This window comes from Cryptomeria japonica, chromosome 7, assembly GCF_030272615.1.
Source record: "Cryptomeria japonica chromosome 7, Sugi_1.0, whole genome shotgun sequence".
Lineage (NCBI taxonomy): Eukaryota > Viridiplantae > Streptophyta > Pinopsida > Cupressales > Cupressaceae > Cryptomeria > Cryptomeria japonica.
In genome coordinates, this window is record NC_081411.1 from 280,786,526 (window position 1) to 280,798,898 (window position 12,373).

General features: G+C 39.3%; 1 protein-coding gene across 2 annotated transcripts in view; it reads left to right on the plus strand.

Moving 5' to 3' along the window:
* The window catches only part of LOC131064377 (importin subunit alpha-9), a 198,909-nt gene that overhangs the window by 77,945 nt on the left and 108,591 nt on the right, over window positions 1–12,373 (plus strand). For both annotated transcript variants that reach the window (XM_057998494.2, XM_057998493.2), the window contains exons 3-4: window positions 5,454–5,607; window positions 5,751–5,853. In XM_057998494.2, coding sequence (XP_057854477.1) covers window positions 5,454–5,607; window positions 5,751–5,853 — 257 coding nt within the window. The remainder of the gene's footprint in view (window positions 1–5,453; window positions 5,608–5,750; window positions 5,854–12,373) is intronic.

The following is a 12,373-nucleotide window of genomic DNA, read 5'->3' on the forward strand; positions in this document are numbered from 1 at the left end:
AATGGTAAAGCATTCATCATAGACATTAATACATTGCATTAGACTTGAATTGAGATTTCACAAGAGAATTGACAAACATTCTACCAAAATTCAAATGCTTTTATCTATCATTGCCAACAAACATATGTCATAAACATCCATAATAGACATAAAATGATAAATATTAAATATTAAACATCCATAACTATGAGATGACATAAACTGTAAATAGAAAAGTTAAAACATTGAAGTCCATAATCAGCTATCTATCATAATGTCCAGATAAACTAAGAAAATATATGGCTGTCCATAATTAGCACATGGTAGGTCTAAGACTAAGAGTCCAAATCAAGATCAGAGCTAGAGTCTTTGTCTGAGTCACTATCAATATGAGGGGCTGCCTCCTCAACTAATGGAACCCCAAGCAATCCTGGAGGTGTCTTGTCCTCCTCAACGTGCATAGCATCTTCAAGATTGACATACCAACATAAGGTTGGAGTCTAACGATACTCAGGAGTCTGGTGATCTTGTAGCCGCAATGCACTATGAACAACCACTAACTTCTCCGATCGTCTAGAGGTAAGGTGGTTCCTCTTGACTGATTGGATGAAGCTATATGTGGACCAATTCCTCTCTGTAGCAGAGGAACTGACAACCTATGAAAGAAGACGAATGCCAAGTACTCTCAGATCTGGTGCATCTCTACCATGCCATGTCCACCATCCAGTAGGATCAGTTTGAGCTAATGTAGCTCTATCCGACCTCGCCTCAAGTCTGCCAAACGTTGGACCACGAAGATTGACAAAATTAAGCCACTGTGTGCGGAGTTTGGTAGATTCATCTTCATTATACATTTTTGAAATTGCCTTAAAAATCCATCTTTCAACTCTTCATCACTAGATGGAGGCACTCTCCCAAGTCTCAGTGCGTACTATTTGGGATTGAGAGCATAGGCTGCCATGTGAAGTGGGTTGTTCATAATGTTCCACCGTCGCATCACAATGGGCCTAAGAGGCTTGTCATAATATCCCAAAGTGGGGTCCGTGCTATAAATAGCTTGCTTGATCTGTCCAAGCATGCTATCAAAGGTCTCATAAATCTCTCCAAGGTTAGGAGAGTCGGTATTGACATATCTAATCACATGAACAATAGCCTCAATGAAGGAGTAAATGTATCTGCAAGTGCAAACAAGTTACAAGTTAGAAAATTATATTAATCAATATTCAATGAATCATTAAATTATTTAATAAAAATGAACATTTTAAAAATTAAGTAATAAAATCAGCAATGCCAATTTTCTTACCTCATTGTGGACCACCAGTTGTCATCAACGATTTTTTGTTTCACACTTCTGCCCTTTGGTGTAACCCACTCTGCATTGACCACCATGGATTGTAGAGCCTCTTGGACCTCAAGCATCCTCTCTAACAAAATAAAGTAGCTGGCATATTTAGTCTCCATGGGCTTGAGGAATTCCTTCCTCGAAAATGCCCTAAACAATGCAAGTGAAGTGTGATTGTTGCAAATGAACATTTGCACATCTCTAGCCTCTAGCACCATTGCCTTCACCCAATCAATTTTCCCAATGTCCTTCAAGGTATTGTTCAATGCATTCACATAACATGGGGTCCAAAAAATGTGCTTATAAGAACTCTCCACCATCAATTCAGCTAGCTTACACACGGGCTGAATCAGTCACCACCTGTAGAACATTAGAAGCTCCAATCTCTTCTATGGCTTCTCTCAAAATCTGAAATTGGAAGGCTGCATCCTTCCTTTTACCTGAACAATATACAGCTATAAGAAAATAAGAGCCTGCAGAGCTAGTGACAATAAGATTGATGAGTGGCCAATGTTTGATATCAGTCCATCCATCCATAATTATGGAGCATCCATCCCTCATCCATGTTTGTCTCATATCCTCCATCAAAATAGTCACCTTGGAGTACTCTTTATCAAGAAGGGTGGTGCGTAGCTTAGTTTCTCCAGTTGGAACAAATGAGGGGCCAGCACATATGACATCTTTGAACATTTGTTTGTAATATGATGAACTTGAGACATGGAATTGTATGCCATGAGAAAAAAAAACTTGGCAATAGAGGCTTTAGCCTTATCTCGTGCTTGTATGTTAAACAAATCAGCAACATTAGTTTCTCTCTTAGTCTTCTTTGCCTTTCCTCTACTAGAAGTGGTACCCTCTCCCCCATGACAAGCATCATCCATTGAATTTGACACAGTAACCTGCAAACTGATACTCTCTATTAAGTCCCTCTACTTAATGCTTCCCCCTCCATATGCAATCTAGTTGCCTCAATGTTTTGAGCTTGAGTTATTTTTTTGCAACCTCTCACCCCTTGACCACCTAACCACAAAACATGGGAATGGACCCTAGTATAGCTGCCCCTATATTGTTTGTGGCACAAATGACACTCCCATACTCTACTACCCCCTGAATTTTTTTTCTTATCTTTGTCAACTCTTGTAGCAAATTGTAATAGAGGTTTTTTGGGGTTGAATGGTCCTTTTGCAAACTCTTTGAGGATTTGGGAAGGACATTCAAATGGGTTTGGGGCTGTGGCTGAACTTGCCCCTGCTACATTCATAGTTCTTGAAGTCTCCCTAATGGCTGCCCCACTTCTAGTTCTATGTCTAGTTCTTTGAATTTCTTCAATTTCAACTTCTTCATTCTCACTATCACTACTCTCACTACCACTTCCATAGCTGCTCATGATTTTGTTAGTATGAGAATGTCAAATAGAGCTGCAAGTTAAAGAATAAACAAAATAAACCCACAATGCCCTCCATTTTTGTTCAAAAAATTGAAAAACACTTGGAAAAAACTTGAAAAAATCTAAAACAAATTGCAAAAACATGCAAAATGAAAAACATACCTCTAGTGGAGTAGATTTGATGGCCTAAGCTCCTCGTTCATCTGCTGTTCACTCCTTAACCAGATGCTTCTTCTCTTCTTGCTGCTCTTTTCCTATTTTGCAAATGTCAAAATGATTGTCTTTTTCTTTCTTTTGTTTGTTTTATTCATTACATTAGGGTTTGTTATATTTTAATATTTATTTGGTGTCTTGGTGGGGCCAGCCGAACCCTTATGTGAGTATGTACGAGGTTTAATGCATCTGTTTAGAGAGGAACATTAGACTTTTGTCCCTCCCTCTTCTCTTCCAAAGGAGTTAGTGGATGGACTTGAAGAAATAAGGAAAATCGCTCCATGTTCTAAGGAATGAGTAGAGAACATCTTCATTACAACTTGCAAATTCATTGAAGATTTGGCTTAGTTCTATTGTAGGATCCTGGCTATCCTTGGTAGATTGGAAAGCATGGACAATTCATGGGAGGATACGCACATCTATCAAGATTTGACTATTCCACGTCTTGAGGTACTAATGGAGATTACCAGGTAAGTGTTGATAGATGGAGAAGTCATCAAAGAAAATGAAGCATATGACTTCCCTCGGTGGTTCTATGCAGTAAGTACTGCGAAGGAATTCTTTGAAAGATCTAATATGGAGTCATCTCTATTGAGGACAATGGTCAAGAAAATTCAGGAGGAAATCCTCAATACCATCGAAGCATTGTTTGCAAAAAGACTAACCGACGAAGAGTTGACAGTGGACAGCCTGAAGGACAAGTTGCATGAATTCTTCTTCATGGAATCCTTCTTGAAGGAACGTTTGGAGAATGTTTCCTTGTTCTCAAGCATAGTGCGCAAAGACCCAGGAGATTGTACCAAGATAGGAGAAGTTTTTCTCTAAGTGTGAAAAGGATATTGCTATGTTGGAATATAAGTTGGAGACTCTGCCAAGTGTCTCCATAGGAGAGCTCAAGGCCGTCATGACTAGATTCTTTGCATTTGCCATCAAGGAGAGAGATAATGGTCATCTTGTTTTGGGCAAGAATCTATTAAATGCATGGAGTGACGGGTCATTTAATGCATAGTGGGCGCTTTGATGGATTAGTGGGTCATTTAATGCAAGTTGGACACCTTATTTAGGAGTAATGGGTTATTAAATGCAAATGGGCATGATTCCTTATTTATTATCATGTCCACTACTTGGTGCCACATTTGGTCCTTCTTGGTCAAACCCTAATTAGGGTTTTGCATGGGTGGATCTTAGTTGTTGATCTCATTGTAATCTAGGCTGTCTATTTTCATTTTGAGGCCTATAAAAGGGGTTGACCCCTTTATCTGTAAAGAGAGGGAGAATTTGTAAGAAATTGTTGCTATAAGCTATCAAGATAATAAGAGCGATTCATTGAATTTCGTGATTACTTGAGTTATTTGAAGTCGCATGGTTTCTCTTGCTCACTTAGATTAGATTTGTTTCAAGTTGTTAGATGAAGCACTTTGATTTTAATGGAGAATGTGATGGTGTCTAATGAATCTCTATAGGTCATACTTTTTGCACTTAGATGATTTCTATTTGCAGTGTAAAGTTGGTCTGAGCTCCCCACTTTATGGATGCTTAACTTCAATCATTAATGTTCATTGTTCATTATAATGGTGTTCATTGCGATATGAAAATCTCTTGCATAAGCCTTGAAAGATTGCACCGGTGCTAGCATAGTTGTAGTTGAACTTGGCAAAGCAGAACTTAGTTTATTTAGAGTTTGTCCATCAAAGCGCTATCCATTGAAATCATTATCCTTAGGTTTAGAATAGAACCTTTCAAAGCCCTTTCCTATTTAGAGAAAAGCTCCAAAAAACACTTATCATTGCCAAATCATTTGCAAAATGTCCTTGAAATACAAATTTGTTCAAGTCTTCTTCATTGCATGTAAGTTCCCCTTGGATTACCAACAAAATATCAAGCCAAATGAGCTGATATCCAACGTAAAGTTGCAATTTCGCAGTAGGAACCTTGGAGTCGCCTCTATGATCTTCTCAATCTTAGCATCTGAGGGGTCTTTGCTCAAGAGAGGATAGAGTGACCGTTGGAAACTTTATTCTGTGTTGGTGTGGTCATAAAACACCCGTCAATAGTAAAAATTTATACTGTACCAGCATACCATACCCACGTACCTATACTCAAACCTGTGTTAGTATATTTCCTTGTGAGGTGATTTTTGGCTTAGATGCCACAAACAAGGGGTATCTCTTCCTTCAAATTCATTGATGACTTGCTCTTGGTCTTATCCATTAGGGTACGCCACACTCAAAATTGAATGTGGTAGTTTTACCTGATTGAAGATTCAACATTTTTACATTTTTACACCGGTAACATGTCTCCTGTGGATTTGAACACAGGCCTCCATTATGAAAGTCCTGCCATTTGAGCTCATCCCATTTGACTATGTTTTGAAGATGTTATTCAATATAATAGATTAACATTTAATAGTTGATGTTATAGTTAAAAGTAGTACATTTGATGTCTTTTTCACAATCTTTATGTTCTAGTTCTCTTGCTCTTCCTTATAACTTGTAATCTTTCTGTGTCTCATTTGTCTGCCTTTCAATGCAGAGGTAAAGGATCCTTTCAGAAAAAGATGGAGGTTCTCCGCAGATTGAGACGACTACTTTCACAGACTTCAATGCCTCCTGTAGAAATAACTGTTCAAGCTGGGGTTGTACCTGTTCTTGTTCAGTGCCTTTCGTTTGGATCTGCCAATGAGCAGGTCAGTATTTTATGATGATGGACCTGAATATTCATATTTTCCCCTTTCACCTGAGTAACAAGCAATCGCATTCAAGGGTTAATTCTTAAAATGATTATAACATAAGTTTTAACATTCTATATTAATAATTTGGTGTGCAACAGTTACTGGAAGCAGCTTGGTGCCTCACAAATATAGCCACAGGGGATGTGGAACAGACAAGAGCACTTTTACCTGCATTACCACTGCTGATTGCACACCTTGGAGGTGAGTTAGAAGAGTTCCCATTGCTATATCCGTATCTCATATTTTCAGAGCAATCTTATATTATTATTATTATATTATTCTTTTGCCTTAATGACTTTTATCCAATCAGTGTATGTAGGCATTGATGTTGACCCTTTGCCTTGTTGCATGCTGATTAGTTTTGATGATAAAAGACTGGTAGGTATTCTGTATAATGAAGTGATATGTTATTATAAGTAGGCAAGAATATCATGAAGAGAAGGGATGAAAATTCAGAATATGTAACAGTGATTTTAAGTCCCTGGCAAGTGACTCAACAGCATTGTCTAAAAGTTTGGAGAGCAGCATGGTGGTGGAGGAAGAACCAAGTTGCTGATGTCATCATAAATAAAAAACCAATCTCTGAAGGTGAGGTAGTTACACTATCTACTCAACTAGGACAACCGGAATTGTCTAGCAAAGGACTGTTTATAGGGTCGGATGCAGCTTCGATTGCTGTGAAGGATAAAAAGATAAAGTGTTTATACCCAATGGAGAAAGGACACATTTGATCAAGTAGGTCTTCCACAAAGAAGAGGACTGCATAAATCAGTCAGAATCCCCTTATAAAGAGAAAAATGGACCCAAAGTGCTCCATTTTTCCAAACAAGGAAGGTTTGTAGAGGAGAGGAATGAAAACCCAACAAATTACCGCTTTAGTTTGAGTATTGCTTGAAAAAACAGCTCCACTGATGACAAAACTTGAATGGAGCATTTTCAAGACAGTTTATAGATTTATGCTATTATATACTATTGTCAGCTTAAAGATAATGAAAATAAAACATGGGGATAAGTCAAAATAATGTTTGATCATTAATTTAAAAAGAGGCATACGGATGCCCAAATATTGAACAACCTGACTGGCCTTCAGCATGACAAATGAGGATTTGATATGAGATTAAAATCAAAGATTGCTAAATTTGGCACGTTTGTTAGACAAGTTAATAGCGGAAGATTTAAAGCATCAATATTACTTATATAGATTATAATCATACCAGCAACTGTTGATTTTAGACTTTCAGATTTAAACTATACTCAGAAAAACTGAAGTTAATTACTAAATCAATATATTTGCTGTTTAGTTTAGTTACTTTCAGACTTAGACATAAACATAAATTGAGCAAAATGAACACGACACACAAATACCCTGGGAAAACCTCCTAGGAGGAAAAACCCAGCCAAAAGATCCTCAGATCTGACTATGAATTATATCCAATTGTAACAGTACATTACTTAGCTGGTAGCTTTGATGTGGCACACCAATTTGTCTAAGCCTTTCACACAACAATACACCTCTTGAATCTGTTTTGCATGTAACAGTAAGATGACCTTCAGATGAACAGATCTGGAAATTGTCTTTGGCTTCACATATGTCTTGCAATTCGCATCTTCTATTGAAGTTCACCTTTGTATTAACAATTGCCTCAATGCACACTTCCTTCACTTTGCATTTAGAATTCTTTCTTTCTGATTTTCGCACTTGCAGAATGATTATTGCATGTAATGTAATTGTATTTTGAATGCATCAAATGGTGCTCAATATATATGAGGATAGACTCCAAGGTTGAGTCGGCTGAGAGGAGTATTGGCGCCATATTTTAAATAACCACCACACACGTTACAATGCATAGGTCCCATTTAATTTGGTGCTACATGCTAAGTAAAGGCAACATGGGCCTGGCCTCTTTAGTTGGGTTCTAATGTTGCCTATTGGCAATTAGAACCCAACACAAATATGCTTTATTTTCGAATCTAAGTTACAATAAAAACAACATCAACAAATTGTTATGACAACTATAACATGATGTTGAATAATTGTACAACAATAATATTTACAAAAGCAAATTCCAGATGAGAACGTGTCTCAATTGCAAGGCATCACCATGCTCCTCAGCAAGAAAAATGAGAATAAAACAAAACTAAGTTGCCGGTATGGGTAGGGATACAAGAACTAGGCACGTGGGTATGGGCAATTTAATTTTGCCCTTGGATATGTGGGTTTGGGTACGTCCGTATGGGTTGGGGTGAATCAGTATTTTAAACTTTTAAAGCATGAAACCATATAGAATTAATTACATAGAGTTGACATAAACACAAGAACACAAAGTCTCACGTGGAAAACCCTTTTGGGTAAAATACCATGGCAAATAAATAGCTTTCATTAGCCAAATGGGCACCAACCTAGATTACATAAGTGAGCACCAACCCTCCTTAAGCACAAACTTCATTCAGCTGAAGCACCAACTTCAGTTTTCCACTTACTCAAAAGCACCATAGATTGACTTCATTATTTACACAGTTGAATACATACCACAATGCCATAAAACATAATTGAATTTTTTGCAGCTAATGCTCGATACCTCCATTCCTCATACATGATACCATTGCTTCACTTTTTTCTTTTTAACAACTCCACCTATATAATATATCACCCAATTGTATAGCACTCAAAGATATATTAAAAACGCTTGGCTTCAATTAAGTGCGACTGATTTCCTCTACAATATTTAATACTATGCACACACTGTAAGGAAAGCACAGTGCAGAAAATGCTCTCCTATCGTCAATTCTAAGGGGATTAGCAAGCAAGGAAGTATTTCAATTTCAGTTTGTAGTACATTAAAATAAGCACAGGCGGAAGATTAAGATGAAGTAGACAGAATAGCACCAGAGAAAGACACCAGATATACGTGGGAAAACCCTTACGGGTAAAACCCCACCACCAAAGAGAGATCACTTTATTCAGTAAACAACACGATTACAATAAAGTTATCAGATCCTCTTATTCGGACTTTGATCTCAAAACTCTATTCTCACCACATGCAGACACATCGACTTGGCTACTTATAAAACCATCACCTCCACACAGCTTTCATGCAGACCCTTCTTCGCTCTGCTCATCGGTTACATCTCTAGCAACTGCCATCTGTCCAACCAAACATTCCTCTGTCAGTTTGTATAACGGCCTTGGAATGTAACCGTCGAGTAATAGCCTGTCCATTCATGAACTCGTGGAAAACATATTATCCCACATTCATGCGGAAGTTGGGTCGGTTCGTATTCAAATACACCGATAGAAACATTCCAAGTGTCTGCCTACTAGTCTTTTGGACTTTGGTCCAGGTGACCATCCACAGTCGGATACTTCCCCATCGGCCATTGGAACCAGCACTGAAAAGTTACCCCGATATCCGATCAGCAGTAAACGACTTCATCGGTCTTCGGCGTAACTTTCATCTAGTCAACCCGATCGCCGAAGGCGACCTCATTGGGTATCGGTGTAGCAAACAACCAGTTCTCCCGATCTCCGATGATACCCCGATCATCGAAGGCAATTCCATCGGGTCATCGAGAAGACAACCAAACAGCTATCCCGATCGTTCGATGTTCCTTGATCTTTTTCTGCGCTCTTCCACGTGGCACCCCCTGATTGGCTCCGGGGTCCCTGCCCTGCCACCTTAGCACGACCTCACTAATCGCCCGGAATTAAGCTCTTCTTTGTCGCTGGGTCCCACCATGGTCGCCAAGTCGCGGGGAATAAACTTCGTGCATCTCGCCATAGCGGTATAGCGACAATCGTCCGATCATCCTGGACTTGCTCACTTGTTAACTCGCCTGAGCTTCTCTCTTGCCGGGTCCCACCATTTGGTCGCCAAGCCGTGATGGATAACCTTCGTGTATCTCGCCATAGTGGTATAGCGACAATCGTTCGATCGTCCCGGACTTGCTCACCTGTTAACCGATCACAAGAAGAAGGTTCCATCGGCCATCGGCATAACTACGAACAAGCAATCCTGATCCCTGATAAACCAGTAGACGACTTCATCAAAACGGTTCCAGACAAATCGGCCCTATCGGCCATCGGCAACAGTACTGCAAAGTTACCCCGTTCAACTAAAGCAGCTTCATCGGGTCATCGACACATACCCTGAATTGTTTCCCCGATAACCAAACAAGGAGGATACATCGGGTAGACCTAACCCGATACTTGTTCGCAATGTATTCATCGGCCAAAGTTACACCGATAGGAAAAGTCCACAACCCGATACCTTTCCACAAGCTGTTCCATCGGGGTAAGTTACACCGATCAACCCGAACACTGGTCAGGAGAATTCGAGGCATATTTCCAACAATCTCCCACTTGCCGAGGAATTTACTGGACCTGTCTACCATGTCGAACACTTACAGATTTCACTGAGAACCATGGACTCTAAAGCCCATCAATGTTGATATACCACTCTATCAGAAAACATCAAGAAAAGAAATTAACATGTGCACCTATGCAGAGCAGTCTCATCTCATTCATGAACACTTCCACCTTCTACCATGTCATTGCCACTGGACATACATAGAAGCTATCCACTGAGAAAACTACAACTCTGTCCCCCGAGCACACAAAACTCATGATCCAAAAACTAATCGAATGTACAAACATTTGTTACAGACATAGCTAGAATAGCACCCACAACAAGTGCTAGCACATCCAACTACACATACCCTTAAGATATACCAAAATGATTTTTAGAACATTAACATGTACAACCTGTTACTCACAGTCTCAAGCTTCACATGCAATACACACCAAGGAGCTCCCACTGCACAGGTAATGTCAAAGTTTAAAATAACCGTTTACAAGATCACATAGAAGTGAATAAATCTTTGTACCAAGAGCTTTCCCAATACTGTTTGGAAACAAAGAACCCGCAAGCAAGTCTTCACAACACCCTGTATCATGCCCTTCTACACCCACCTCTTAAATGTCAACTGTTCTATTACAGATGAATGCATCTCAGTTGGACCTATTAATCATTCCAACATATACATCTCTAGCCATAAGAGAAAGATAGCACCATCTATGTTTCCATGTATGCATGAGTACCTGTAATTGATCAACACATGCCAACCTCCAAATGCATAACCACATTATCATGAAGTATCAAACAATATGATCAATGTACTCAAAATACAAAAACAAAAAAAAAAAAACTAGATCATTGTCAAACTTCCAACTGCAGAGTCAAGAATATAAACATGACAAACATGATCTAAAACGTCTCTTCCAAAGAGATTACATGCTCTGTATGAACATAACCATATTATTTCAAAACTCTAAATGCATCTCAAGAGTGTACCCAGACATAATATAACACATCCTAATTAAGGAAAACATGTCAAAATATGACATAAACAACATCTCTACCAAGGACTTACGAATTCTCAAGATGTTAGCATCTTCAGTCACATGAAGATCATCCACCATCAAATGATGAATATACATCACTGCCAAACATGGTACCAAGTCTTACATGGCATCGTGACAAACATCTTCTTCATGAAGATTGAACCAGACATCAATAGATGTCTGACTTGCCAAAGCAGCTCAGAAGGCATCTCCATCCTCATTCTGTGAGGACCCAGAATCTGAAGAACTCTTATTTTCTTTCTTCTTCTTCACTTTGCAATCCTTCCGAATGTGACCAACCTGCCCACAGTTCCAGCACTTCGCTTTGGACTTCTTTCTAGGAGCAGAACTTTCCTCTGACTTGGATTTAGACTTCTTGTCCTCTGTCTTGCCACGAACAGCAAGGGCCTCCTTGACCATCTGAGAAGATTTCCTTCGTGTTTCTTCTGACAGCAACGAAGCAACCTGTTGTGACGTTTTCACACATCGCCCCATTGCAAATGGGGACCCTTGCTTTTTTGCTTTTTAGGGTTTGTTTTTTGGTCTTTTAGGGTTTTGTTAGTTGGCCTTTGCATTTTGAGTGCTGTCGGGGAGATCAATAGGATAGCAGGTCCTGCTGGAGTGAGGCCCTGATCCTGAAATTTGGCTAAGTCTAGAATGTCCTGATCCTGAAATTTGACTGAGTCTGGAAACTGAAAAACCTCAAAAAACTTATACTTAAATGTTATATTCCATAAAAATTATCCTGATAGAGAGTTCAAAAAGTTAAATTTCGCTCCTGTCCTTCACTGAGGATCCAGAGCGAATTTCGCTCTTGTCCCTCTCCAAGGGACCATGGCAAAGCGCTCCTGTCCCTCACCAAGGGTCCAGGGCGAAAAGGCTTATTTGAGTCATTCTTGACCTTGTTTGGTCAAATTGGAACATCAAAGGCATGGTGGAGGACGAAATGAACGTGATAGGGCATCCATATTTGATTAAAAACAATGAAATGATGAAGTTTTTGCCTAGAAGGTCAAATTCGCTCCTGTCCCTCACTGAAGGACCAGAGCGCTTTTCTTTATATGCACAATTTTTAGACCTTTTTTGGACATTAACTTTTATTCATAGCATGAAGTGGGGTGAAATCTTCCCTAGCTAAGGAATTTCGAGATGAAAAGTGAAAAGATTTGGCTTGGATTTGCAAAATTCGCTCCTGTCCCTCACTGAAGGACCGAAGCTTGATTTTCAAATTTGCACTGTCCTTGCAGGATCAGGACAATTTTATGATTGGAAGAGATCAAGGAGGGCATGTTTTGTCCATTGAATATAATTTGAGTGGTC